The following is a 14,350-nucleotide window of genomic DNA, read 5'->3' as shown; positions in this document are numbered from 1 at the left end:
TAGAGGGGTGGGATAGGGAGGGTGGGAGGGAGGGAGACGCAAGAGGGAAGAGATATGGGAACATGTGTATATGTATAACTGATTCACTTTGTTGTAAAGCAGAAACTAACACACCATTGTAAAGAAATTATACTCCAATAAAGATGTTAAAAAAATAAAAATAATGTGCTTACTCAGAATATATTAGGCTATAGCAACAGAATTTCAACTTAAAGAGATGATGATCCCATTTTATTCGTTTTCATCTGAAATTTTTGTTTCCAGGTAATAGACTTCACAAAAAATAATGTGAAAATGGTGAATATATTTAATGCCTTGTCAAATAAAGAATAACAACAGAACTTGGAAATGTTAGGATAATATAAGACTGAAGAGAGACAGAAAACTTCAAATAGAGGGCTGTCATTTGAAAAGGCTTTAGACCTATCCTTCCTGGCCCCAAGGGGGAAGAATGAAGTTACCCTTGCTAACTCCTCCTCATCCTTCAGGAAGTATCTCTTCCTCAGGGAGGGCTTCTCTGGCCTCTAAACTGTGAGCTCCTGATCACTGGCTCCCAGTTCTCTGTTGGGCACCAATCCCATTTCTAATTGTCAAATTGCGTTAGCCCTGCTAGACTGTAAATTCCCAGAAAGGGTGGACCACATCTGATGTGTTGGTCCTATAACACTCCATGCCTGGCACAGATGAATGAGTAAAAGAACATATGAGAAATAGACTTGACATTAACATGAAAATGTATTTTCTAACACAACTGTGCAAAGATTCATGGGCTGCCTCGAGAAGTAGCGATTTTTCTTTCATGGAAAACCCTTGTTCAGGCTTAAAATGGCTTCCACTTGCCTAGGGCAGAGGTGCATGAGGTAGAGGGGAATTAAAGCATGGGGTGGGAGGTAGTGACTCAATTAAATGATTTTTAACCTTCTTACCAACCTGAGGCCCTATGATTTGAGTGCTGCTAGGAAAGACTGTGCTTATTACATCATAGATTTCATTTTAGCATGCCAGCTATATTCTGATGCATTTTGGGAAATTTTAGTAATACACTTCTACATATTTGCTGCTGCTCAAACTCAAATTCCATTTGATATTTCCCTCCATCTTCTTCTTCTCCTTCTCTCCCTATTCCAAAAAGCTGATGATTAATATTTCCATTTTACTGTAAGGATGCATAAAGTTTGAGAAAACATAGTAGCAGACAGTGAGGTGAGGACAGACTCAGAGACAAGAAAAACACTTCTGAGATTCTTAGCACGAACTGTGCCAAAAGTAAATGCAGATTTGACAAATGACACAAAAGTCATTACCTCTCCATTCCCCTTTCTGCTGATTCGATTTTTACAAGGGCCCAATTTTCCACAGAAACTGATCAGACTTGCAGCAAATACAGACTGCATCTTTCATTTATAAGGCAAAAAATCTACCCAAATACTTTTCATTAAAATTGCGTGTCCTGTAATACTAGCTTTCAGAGTATTAGTCAAGCATTACATAACTTTGCTTACTCCTGTGGGAATTAATAAGCAAAGACCTTGAAGGTCGATCTCAGCACAGTTCCTGAGACTACCAATTCTGACCTTGATCACTTGATTCAGTTTGATAATGATGTCTGGGGATGAAATTGTGAGATACGTGAGCAAACGCACATCCTCACTGTCCTTTCTCCACTCTCTGCTTTCCTTCTAGAGGAACATCTTTTGTGAGAGTATCCTCTAGCCCTAAATCAATTCATAGACAATTATGGAATTAGGAAATCAACATGTTATTAACCATCAATAATTACAATACAAATATAACTTACTAATCTTGAATCTTATTACATCTACTGAGAAGGTTTTGAAAATTTAGGTAGATAAGATAGAAATAGGAAGTTACATACAGGGGGGAAGGCTGGCAAGTCACACCTTGGAGTTGAGAGTACAAAGTTGGGAGGCTACCCACACTCCACACAAAGGAGCTTCCAGAGAAAATATATGAGGATGGGGGAAGTGACATAATTTTCAAATGCTCAGCGTTTTCTTTTTGAACCATGTCATGCTAGCATTTAAAGACCAGCAGGTAGATCATTGATTTATACCACCTCACCCTGTATATTCCTATGTCTTCTACAGCTTTAAGCACAGCCAGCCAAATAATGTAGTCATTCCTACATTCAGTATACCTTCAAACATGTCTCTCAGAAAAAAAAGAACACATGTGAAAAAAGTATGCCTATGCTAGGCAAAAGATGTACTCTTCAGAGAAGTGCTTCTGAAACTTCAGCGTGCATACACATCCCCTGGAGATTTTGCTAACATGCAGATTTTAATCCAGTAGTTCTTGGGTGGGACCTGAGAATCTGCATTTATAACAAGCTCCCAGGTAATGCCGATGCTTCCGGTCCACAGACCACACTCTGAGGAGGTTTTAGACTGTGACAGGAAAATCCAGTCTGGGCAGGAAATCTGTGCCCTCAACTTCATTCCCCCTTTACATTTTTTCCCCTGAGTTCCTGCACTCTTTCCTGTTTAACTGGTATGAGAAAATTTCAGAACCAAGCAGAGTGGGTACAAAAGAAAAGAAAATATTCTAAGATTACAACTTCAAGTGGGACAATAATAAGATTTTAAGTTGTCTCAAGGTTAGAGACATAATTTTTGATATGCATGAATTATACATACTTCATGAAATTCACTGAACAAATACACAGTAGTAGCCTATTTCTTTCCATAAATGAAGTCCTATGTCTGCACAATTTAAAGGAAGTTTATTTAATTAATGCACAGCACACCACTGTTCAGGTAACTGGAGAGTGAGGTGATCTGAAAAAGTCAAATTTTCCAGATAACTAAAGTTTATCTTTTTACGTTTCCAAGCATATGTATTTTAGTGATTTTTTTCATCTAAATCTTTCTGGAGTTAACATATTCAAGACTTATTAGATATACAAAACATGGTTTAATATATCTACAATTATCCAGGGTCAACAATGGTTATTCTACAGCATGATATAACAATACTGCAGGTGCTACTGAGGTCCATGTGGGACTCTGCACTCCTACACAGTAGAGTCCTAGAGTGTCCTTTGGGGGTTTCTCAGCTTATTTCCAGCAAACTTCTGCCCCCTCTCTACATGATCAGCTGCCATTTCATAGTGCTCTCTGATTGCCCTCCTCTTAGAATTTTTAATCTGCTGCTTTATTTCTCACATAATATTCTGGGGAAGATTTTAAGACTAATTTCCCTTATGTTTGTTTTTTTAATGCAGGCACTCTCTTTCAGGGTTTGGGGTTACTGGTTACCCGAATCAGTACAATCATTCCAGCTTAAAGACATCACCAAGTTAATCTCCCATTAAGTATCTCTTACTATGACTACTGAATACTCACTGATTCCAGTGTCCTTACAGTACTGGACCAAGTATTGTCCCATAACTTTTAGAAGATGATTATACTCTTGGACATTGAGAAATTCCTGCTTATTATGGGATGGTTCCATGATCTCCAAAGGTATATCAACAATTCCAACCACACCTGCACCACGTCTGGAAGAATAGATACATATAGAAATTATATGAAATTGAGCTAAGGAAACAGAAAAAGCTAATATACTCTCATCTTTCAAAATCAATTTTTTAAAAAACAAATTCAGTCATTTGGTCCAAACCATGTCAAAGTTAACAAGTTATCTTATAACTGTACTTTTTAATGTAAGTCTATGGTTATCCTAGTTGTGCTTGGTCCCATAATACAAAATCTCTTAATACATCATTACTGAATTAATATGACTCCTTTTCCAAACCTATAGCCTGACATGGGGAGTCAAGGTGGGTGGTAAGAGGAGGCCTTTTAGCAATAAACATCCCTAACAATCCCTTACAGCAATAAACTGACATGGTCCTCTTAACAACATGAGCCAGTCACTTTTTTCATCCTCATTTCATCTGTCGGGGTAGATTTCTCCTCATCACTGCAGAGGTCCACAGGTGCTCAGTGGGAATATATGGGCTGTATTATCTGAGAAGTAACAGCCTGATGGATAAACTCAATTTTTTTTTTCACATTTTTAGCAGCTCATGAAGTATGTAGCTGGGATATTCTGCTTAGTGCTACATCCTGTTTAGGGAAAGGGCATCCAGAAGTCTAGCTCTTCAGGGGCTCCCCATTGCCTGCAGCCTGGCACACAAGTCACACCTTCCCAATTTGGGGCCGCTGCCTATCATGTTTTTCATTACTTTCCCCTTCCACCCTGCCCTCCCTTCAGCCAGTCATTCTGTAAGTCTGAATTTGGGCATCATTTCTTCCAGGAAACCTGACTTAAATTCCCCCAGTTTCATTTACTGCCCCTCCTAAGAGGCTTTTTGCACCTGATACTTGCCTCTAACATATATTTGTTCGTTCATCAATTCATTCACGCTCAGCACCTGGCCCTATTCGAGGAACTAGGAATACATTATGAATAAGAAAGACAAGGTCCCTGTTTATGAAGTTTCTCTTCTATTAAAGGATGACAGCCATTAAGGGTGATAAGGGCACTTCAGATGGCAATAAGTGGTATAAGGAAAATACAGCAGGTGCTGTAATCTGTGAAGAGAGAAAAGGTGGAGAGGGGTGATGGCAGGGGCTGATTTTAATTAGTCTAAGAAGACCTTCCTATGGAGCAGACTTCAGAGCTGGTGCCTGAGTGACATGCTAGGACCAGCAGTAAGAAGATCTGAGGACAGAAGGTTCAAGGCAGAGGGAACAGCAAATGTCAAGGCCCTAAGGCAGGAACAAGCTTAGGATGTCAGAGGAACAGGGAACCTGCTGGTGTGAGGGGAATGCAGGCAGAGGCTGGGGAGGGGTGGGCTGTGTCCCAGAGTCAGGCAGAAGCCAGATCACTGGCAGACTATGAAAACCAGTTCTATTCTACATGCACTGGGATTTTAAGCAAGAGAATAAACTAATTTATGTTTTAAAAGATCATTCTTGCTGTTCCCACACAATAATAAATACGTATTTATACATTTGTCCATCTCACTGGACTCTAAGTTCCTTAGCAAAAGGTAGTAGGTTTTCAACATTTTGTCTGCAGAGCTTAGTACAGTGCCTGGCACAAAATACTGCAATACAAGTGCTTGTTGAATGAACAAATGAGTGAATCACTAATTCCTTGAGAGTGAGGGAACAAGATGAAGAACTGTCCCCCTGAGCCATCCTATTGTTTGTGGTTATCCTGTCTGACTCTGTGCTTTTCTATGGTCTCTCTTCGGGATTCTACATAATTCATGAGAGCAGCTTGTGGAGTTTCAGACCCACCACTGGGAAAGCACCAGAATGTATTACTCTGGGATCGAAGCAGGCTGAAGAGTGTTAAGAATATACGCTCATGCAGGTAACTGGCAGGAACTCATACATGCAGGGGCTGCACAAAATGTTAATAGGGCTGTGGTATAAGACTACGGATTTTTCTTTTCTACAATTTCTTTACTCTGCTTACATTATTTTTTAATTGGTGAAATATCAGAAACTTAACCCTAGCAGATGGCACAAGAAATGGTAAAATTTCCAAAAGCGTGCTTTTTCCTTAGAGCAGGCACACAGCTCCACTGACATTATAAATTAGGCAGATGAATGCCTGCACACTGATGGGAAGGGTGGATGGGGGATATGACACCTGCTCCCATTATGATTAATCACTTAACTCCACAGACAAAATCTTACTGCAACTTCCCTCATCCTGCCTGTGCCTCTGAAAACAAAAACATACTTACAAGGACTTCAGTTTCAACTGTGGGCCCACTTTCTCATACATTTTGATCAAGCGGCTATTATTGTAAATGAACATCCCAGCTTGGCTTCGGTTTTCTATGTTCACACCAAAGAACAGGGTGAGTGTCCTTGCTTTTTTTAATTCTCTAGCATTACATTTAGAAAGTTAAAAAAATATATTAATAAAAATATACAGTTTACAAACTGTTAATAAACAAACTCAGAAGATAAATATCAAAGGAACTATATACATAAAATATACAGATATTTTGCAAAACTTAGTAAGCACACTCGGTATCTCTGTATGGCCAAGTATTTTGCATAAACGTGATAGGCAATAACAATACCAGTCAAACACAAGCACTCTTTGATTCAAAAATGAGTTTGCCAATTTAAATTTACAAGAACTAGAAAGTTTACAGTTTACAAGAACTAGAAAGTGCAAGTTATGAAATGTTAACTGGTCTAATATGTACATCCAGCATTTTTTGAAAAATGATGATTTGACCATTTTTAAATTTAGGTATTTCTAACTTTCAGCATGCTCTCAAACCTCCAAATATTCTACACAGATTGGAATGTGCCAAAAGATATTCTTTAGTTTTCTCTCTTTTTCCAAATTCAAAGGTAAATCAAAGTTTATTGAGCAAGTTTACAAGGGCAACAGACATTAGCTCCTGTTTTTCTGACTCTGTCTGCTATACTATGTTTTATGTGACTTTTGTATTAAAAGTGTAAAAATAGAAAATGAGACATAGCAGACATGACAGAAACAGTCATAATAACAGGAGGCTGCTTGGAGCTATGAAAAACACCTGGATGTAAGAACCAGAAAGATGGATGTGACTTCAAATACAAGCTTGTCTTTGTAACAACCATGTGACTATGAATGAGTTGCTTCAACTTTCTGTCTCGTCTGAAAAATGGGAATAATACCTGCCTAGCCGCTTGGGATTCCGTGAGGAGTAAAACAGATAATGTTCAGTATAAACCTGGAAGACATTAGGTCCCTGGCAAATGTTATTCTCCTTTCCCAACCAAGAATGGTACCAAATATAATTCTTTCCCTCCACCCATCCTGTAGCTCCTCTCATTCCACAAAAACAGCTTTTCTTTTCAAATTCATGATCATGGGCTATTACAACTGACATAATATACTTACTAGACAGATTAAATATATCTATTGTTAAAGGACAATGACAAAGTTGTATCAGTCCTTCTATACGGATATGATATACAGAGTACATCAGACTTTCTGAGGGAGTTGACATGAATTAATATATTATGTATTTTTTAAATGCATATACATGTAGGGTTAAATATATATGAATCAAAGTTTTTCTCAAAAATGTCTACTCTATAATTAGGTTCCCGTTGTTTAACTAAATAGAATACTGACTTTGTAAGGGACCCCAAAACAGAGTATTGGAGGGTATGACATAATCACTCTGCGATAGTAAATGGCATACTGATTGTCTTCAAATTTAAAAAAAGCATTTTGCTATAAAAATAAGCTCACACCAACTGGCATTATTGTAATAGGATGGTCACCTTTCATGCCTATCATTGTGATGACAAAAAAGTCATCAGCTTTTTCTTTCTGAAGGCTTTAAAGAGGCCTTTGCTTTTCACTGAAGATTTCTATGACATTTATTTTATATTTATTTTGATAAATGCATAATTAACATTTCAAATTTAAGTTTTGAAGAAAGTTATGGTTATATAGCACACCACAGGTCACACAAACCAAAAAATGCTGAAAACTAATAACACTTCCCTAAAAATTTGTTTCTCAAAGTTATCACAACTTCCAAAGTCTGACTTTACTTGGACAACAGTGATTATTTTCTATTTAACTTGATTAACACCTGAACTGGACATCAAGTCAACCTTACCAATGTAAACAATGGTTTTGTAATATAGGCTTGCTATTTTCATTTTAACCGTATATAAGTGATACTTTTACTTGAAGCATAAATTGTAAGCAGTACTAGAAGAGGGAAGGAACTGGGACCAACCCTCCAGAGTTTAAATGGCAAAGGACACAGGGAAAGTGAAGTTGTCAGCTGGACCCCTGGGCAGTTCTCTTCTTCATCTAAACAAACACTGAACTAATTTTTCACTCTGTATTGAGAAGTTTTAACATATGTGTACATGAAAATATATATTTTATAAATACTTTCCATTGATTACGTTGGTTGGGGGATTTTGACCATATTATGCTTAAGATCGTAAGATGTCACAAGCTAAGGAAGAGAAACTGTCATAATAATCACCAAATCTGCCTACTCAGAAATCAGAATTTGTTTTAACATAGTACAGAGGATTCTAGCAAACAGAAAATCTTATGTCTTACCTCCGTTTCTCTTGAAGAATCTTCTGCTTTGCTTTTACATCTTCCAAAGCTTTCTGTAATACATCCTGGAGAAGTACATTTGGTTAGGAGAGCACATAATGCCATTAAATAAATGAGAGCTGAGTTGATATTTATTATCCTATTATCTAAAGGTTTCACAAGGGTAATAGTGATAGGTCACATTGCCTAATGCAATTCTACAATAGCAGATACTCAGTAAATACTTGATAAATGATTAAGTTCCAATAGCTAAGAAGACAAACCAAATCCAAGCCCACAGTTCTCTCTTTGCACATATCCCAATGTCCTCTCTGGCTTTCAGAGAAAGAGTCACTGCTTCCTGTAATGTCACAGTGGCTTTCACACAAACTATGTGAAAGCTTGGGAAAGTCATTCAATGCACCTAGACTCTGGCTTTTGTCTGTGAGAACAGAAAATGCTGAATCATGTGATCCATCACTAAGGTTTCCTTCAGAAAAAAAAAAAATTGTAGTTAAAAAATTTTATCAGAGGCCAAAAGAAAATGAAACTGAGTTATTTGTAATGAGGTGGATAGACCTGGAGTCTGTCATACAGAGTGAAGTAAGTCAGAAGGAGAAAAACAAATACCATATGCTAACACATATATATGGAATCTAAGAAAAAAAATGTCATGAAGAGATTAATGGTAGGATGGGAATAAAACACAGACCTAGTAGAGCATGGACTTGAGGACATGGGGAGGGGGAAGGGTAAGCTGTGACGAAGTGAGAGAGTGGCAGGGACATATATGCACTACCAAATGTAAATTAGGTAGCTAGTGGGAAGCTGCCGCATAAAAAAAAAAAAAAAAATCTATCAGAGGCCAAAAGAAAATGTCTCCTCTATATCAAGTTCCATATACCCCTAACTAATCCTCCGCAAACTTTCCCTTTATAGGATATCCCATACTGGGCTTTCTCCCTTTCAGAGTGCCTCAATACCGGTACCCGCCTGTCTTTCTTCTCTTCTCTTTTAATTTGATATACCGGCTCATTCACTACCCTATCTCTAGTATGCTCTCTATAACCAGGCAGAAAAAAAACAATGCATTATTATTATTTCACAAATAAGAATAGACTTTTAATGTGCTCCATCCACTTGATGTGAAAGATGGGCATCTCATTTGATGGATATACCACTGACTGAACCTTATTTTCACAGCCTCTAAAGTAAAAGAAAATGGTAAATGTTTGGTAAGCATTTCACTTCAAATTCAACCACCCAACCGCCTAGAGGAATTTAAGAGGTCAAAAGCCGAGGTCATTCTGCTTAGCTCTCTTCTCTGAATTAAAGAAACCAGTGTGCATCAGAACAACAAAGCAAGCTGCTCAAAGACATCCCTGCCCTTCCTGTCAAAGAACTTAGAGCACAGAGCAAAGAGGCAGCAAGAGGTAACTGGCTAAGGCAAGAAGAAAGCAAGGTCCTGACCCGTTAGAAAGAGTCTGTTTCTCTTGTCTCCCAAATACATACAGCCAAGGAAACTGATTTTTTTAGAGACAAAATAAAGAAAGCTTAAACTCTTCCTTAAAAGTCAACAACAATAAGATAGGTCTACGTTTACCTTAAAAAAATAAGTGAAAAGAAAAAGGTACAAGAATTTGGGGAAAGTCATGGATAGATCTGGGGAATTAACATGTGCTACTCTTTGATTTCATCCCATATTCATGATCATTAGATATGAGAGCTCTTTATCAGACACGCTCTTGAAAGTTTGAGGTCAAATTACAGAAAGAATTCATATACTGAGTGTGCAGAAGAGGATGAAGGAAGGGTGAAGTGAAGCATTTTTTTCTCCCTATACCTCCTTATCCCATGCAAGCACGTAAATATGTCATGCAATGACTTACTGTGGTAGAAAGCTTGGTACCATATTTTTGGTAAAAGTTAGCAAACTTACAATACATGTCCTGCCGCAATATTCTTTTTCTCTTAGTTGCTATGCATTATAATTAATAATAATAGTTATTTATAACCTATCTTACTCATGGGCATATTGCAAGGATTACAGAGAATGTTTATGAACTGTGTGGAGCAACTCATAAGAAAAGAGCTTTGTAAGCTGGAAGCATTGTTATTAATTTTCATAATTATAGTACATAATTCTTAGCACTAGAAAGAAGGATTGCTTATTAGTCTTCTCCTTGCTCTCCCTATTTACTTAGGTACATAGGGAGCTATAATTTGAAGAGATATTTTCAGGGAGACTTGACAGGCTAGTTTTTTCTGCTAGCTTTTCATTATTTTCTCCTTTTCTCTATTACTTTTCCCTTCCTTTTAAAGAAATGAGTTGTGATGATCTTCCCTACCTCTCAATTCACCCCACATTTTGTTCACCTTTGCTCTCAATCTCAGCCTTCCCCCCACTTGCTGAGTTTCCTCCCCTTTCTCTGCACCCATCTATTCTGTTTACCTGTGTTAAAATTAACAATCTTCTGAGCTTGTTTAAAGGTTTAAGAAGTAAGTGATAAGAGTCATCTGTGTACAGGAAAAAGCAAATGACCCTGTTCACCATTTAAGAAGACTACTCTATATGTCATACCTTGGCAGGAGAAGACAAAGAAGTTCTGTCAGAGTGGTTTCCTTTGATTTGTGCTTCTTTCAATATGAGTTCAGCTAGAAACAGAAGCAAGATAATTCAATAAAATGAAACCCTTTGAAGCATCTTTAAATGAATATTACATATATATAATATATCCATGACCAGTAAGAATGGCTTACAGATAATAATCTCAGAAAATCCCGTATTCCTTCTACAGCTTTCACACATTCCAAGACTAGGTAGCCATACAGGGTCTTCTAAGGCATGACAACTTACAGGGCACATATATATATATATATATATATATATATATATATATATATATATATATACACACACATATATATATATACATATATATATATATGTATATATATATATACACATACAAATTCAAAAGTCATGACTGAATGTTCGGCTGACAGAAAACTCTCTAAAATCCATGAAATATGGATATAGAGCTACTCCTCACTCCTGGATCATTGTGGAAGGATGGCTTTGTCCTTTTGTGGGAGGAGTGAATGTGTAGAGCATGCCTTCTTAAAGTGGATGCAACACCAGTCTCTAAAATAATCTAACTCTGCATCAGGACAACCCTAATATACATCAATCTAGTTCCAAGTGTGTACTCAGAACTTGAATTACTTTTATAATAATAACATTATATTTAGACAAAACCAAAGATGGAAAACGTGTTATGAAGTTCCTTAGAGGTAGGAATTACATTTGATTACTTGTGTTTATTCCTATAATGCCCAAAGCAGGGTATGTCTCAGAATAACTGCTCAGTTAACATCTGCTGAATAAATTAACAATAATGATGTAGGCCATAGGTAATTACATACCTATCTTTACTGCTTCTTCTGCCTTTTTAACTTCATTTTTAAATGCCCCTTTAAAAGAAGATGTGACATACAGATACTTTCTGAAATGAAACAAGAAAGAACGTAAGTCATATTATCATTTTAAAGTTCACAATACAAAAATGTTCTTTAGGAAGACTATATACTCCAGAGATATGTTATTATTAAGAAAAAGTCATCAAGTTAGTTGCATTCAGCTGGTAAGTCAGCAAAGTTTAGACCTAAGAAAAATTTCTTGCCTTTTAATACTTGGCAATTTTGCTTTAGTAAGGGAACTTCAGGAGAGATATAAGAAAATCTCTGCCCACACAAATGTTCACTTATACATGTAAAATAGGACAATTTTCTTAAAAAGAAAATTTTCTATGTAACTGCTCCATTATCAAAGTTTCTGGTTAATATACCTAGCCCTCTTACCCAGATCATCACTGATACTGGATAAACTGCTTCTCCCAGTCCCTAATTTTGTCTGATACCCATGTAAACTCAGGAGCTTAACATTCTCTGATAACTTCAATGTTTAGAAAGGCAATGTTTAGAAAGGCAGTGAGAGGTAGATGGAGAATTCTAGAACATCTCTTGAAGCCAAAACATTTAAAGACATATAAAAAGAGGCATCTGTTCAGGCAGAGGAGAAAGTCTACATCTATATGCCCAATGAGCCTATGCCAGGCATAGGCAAAATACTGCTCGTGGGCCTAATTAGGCCAGCAGCTTGTTTCTGTTACAGTCTAAGACCTAAGAATGGTTTTTCCATTTTAAAGGATTTTTTTAAAAAGGAAAAAATTAAAATATGCAAAAGAGATAGAATGTGTCCAGATATTTACTCTCAGGCTTTTTCAGAAAAGGTTGGCCAATCCCTGGAATCTAGGCTAATAGCAATGGCTTTTGAATAACAGCTTGACCTAGCATTGCTTTTCCATGCCCTGACTTTTAAACAATGTAAGCAATAATACAAATTCTTCACAATACAAACAGGTCACACATAATTTACAATGGTTGCTAGCTGGAGTCTGTTTGCTTAAGACTCTTCCATTATCTCAACAGAAGCTGTACAGATATACTCAAGACAGAACATCGTCATGATTAATCATTAAGAGTTGGGCTACCTGGGCTTCCCTGGTGGCACAGTGGTTAAGAATTCACCTGCCAATGCAAGGGACACGGGTTCGAGCCCTGGTCCTGGAAGATCCCACATGCCGTGCAGCAACTAAGCCCGTGTGCCACAACTACTGAGCCTGTGCTCTAGAGCCCGTGCTCTGCAACATGAGAAGCCACCGCAATGAGAAGCCCGCGCACCGCAACAAAGAGTAGCCCCCGCTCTCTGCAACTAGAGAAAGCCGTGCGCAGTAACAAAGACCCAATGCAGCAAAAATAAATAATAAATAAATAAATAAATTTATTTTTAAAAAAAGTTGGACTACCTGGAGCCCTTCTATCTGGGTTAAATGTCTTGGTGTGGCCCTTACTAGTACTGAAAATTACAAAAGACTGGGCAAATTACTTCATTTTCTGGGATTCCATTTCCTTATCTGTAAATGGAGATAAAAACAATGGCGTCTATCTCACAGGGTTGTTATGAGAATTAAAGGTGTTGATACAGCTAAGGAACTTAGGACAATGCTGGTTCATAGTACTTAATACATGTTTTATATAATAAACACCTTATAAGGTGTGTTTATTAAATGTGTAATTTAAAGAAAATATGTATTTTAGAGGGAAAATACATTGGGAATGAGGAAATAAAATGAGTAGTTGAATGATTTTTCTTTTAAAAATCTGAAAAATTTGCAGCAGTTTGCCCAATTACCCACACTAAAAAGGCTTAATGCTAAAAAACAAAAACAAAAAAAAGCAAAAAACTTTACTAAATGGCGTCCTGTATTCATCTACTTCAATGGTTTAATGAACAATTCAAGTTATAATAACTAACTGTGTATCTTTACCTCTGACTTCAATGTTCACTTTCAGAGAAAATTTATACAGTTAGCACAGGAAAGGAACACCCATAAAAAGCTAAAGTAAAACATTTTTTTTTAGATTCCATTTATATGTGTTAGCATACGGTATTTGTTTTTCTCTTTCTGACTTACTTCACTTTGTATGACAGACTCTAGGTCCATCCACCTCACTACAAATAACTCAATTTTGTTTCTCTTTACGGCTGAGTAATATTCCATTGTATATATGAAGAACCTAGGGGCAGGACAGGAATAAAGACGCAGATGTAGAGATGGACTTGAGGACACAGGGAGGGGGAAGGGTAAGCTGGGATGAAGTGAGAGAGTGGCATGGACTAATATACACTACCAAATGTAAAATAGCTAGCTAGTGGGAAGCAGCTGCATAGCACAGGGAGATCAGCTCGGTAGTTTGTGACCACCTAGAGGGGTGGTATAGGGAGGGTGGGAGGGAGACACAAGAGGAAGGGGATATGGGGATATATGTATATGTATAGCTGATTCACTTTGTTATAAAGCAGAAACTAACACACCATTGTAAAGCAATTATACTCCAATAAAGATGTTTTTTAAAAAAACTAAGGTAAAGCAATTCTCAGTTTGTTCCCTTGATTTTCTTTTACAGTAAACATTATTCATTTAAGTCATAACCTAGGTGTATTTCAAATCAGTTTCTATTACATTTAGAGAATAGCAAAATCGAAGTTTTAAAGTAGGAAATCATTGGTCCCTATGTACTGGAATTATCTTTTTTTTTTTTTTTTTTTTTGCGGTACGTGGGCCTCCCTCTGCTGTGGCCTCTCCCGTTGCGGAGCACAGGCTCCGGACGCGCAGGCCCAGCGGCCACGGCCCACGGGCCCAGCCGCTCCGCGGCATGTGGGATC

The 14,350-nt window shown here is 37.4% G+C and overlaps 1 protein-coding gene across 1 annotated transcript in view; it reads right to left on the bottom strand.

Moving 5' to 3' along the window:
* Nucleotides 1-14,350, bottom strand: part of MORC1 (MORC family CW-type zinc finger 1) — a 314,151-nt gene that overhangs the window by 122,263 nt on the left and 177,538 nt on the right. The window contains exons 13-17 of the mRNA XM_055085704.1: nt 11,488-11,567; nt 10,643-10,716; nt 8,083-8,147; nt 5,729-5,872; nt 3,366-3,520 (exon numbers count right to left, since the gene is read on the bottom strand). Of these exons, the coding sequence (XP_054941679.1) occupies nt 3,366-3,520; nt 5,729-5,872; nt 8,083-8,147; nt 10,643-10,716; nt 11,488-11,567 (518 nt within the window). The remainder of the gene's footprint in view (nt 1-3,365; nt 3,521-5,728; nt 5,873-8,082; nt 8,148-10,642; nt 10,717-11,487; nt 11,568-14,350) is intronic.

Source organism: Physeter macrocephalus, chromosome 1, assembly GCF_002837175.3.
Source record: "Physeter macrocephalus isolate SW-GA chromosome 1, ASM283717v5, whole genome shotgun sequence".
Taxonomy (NCBI): Eukaryota; Metazoa; Chordata; class Mammalia; order Artiodactyla; family Physeteridae; genus Physeter; species Physeter macrocephalus.
The sequence above is the reverse complement of the archived record's forward strand: the minus strand, read 5'-3'. Positions and strand labels throughout refer to the sequence as shown.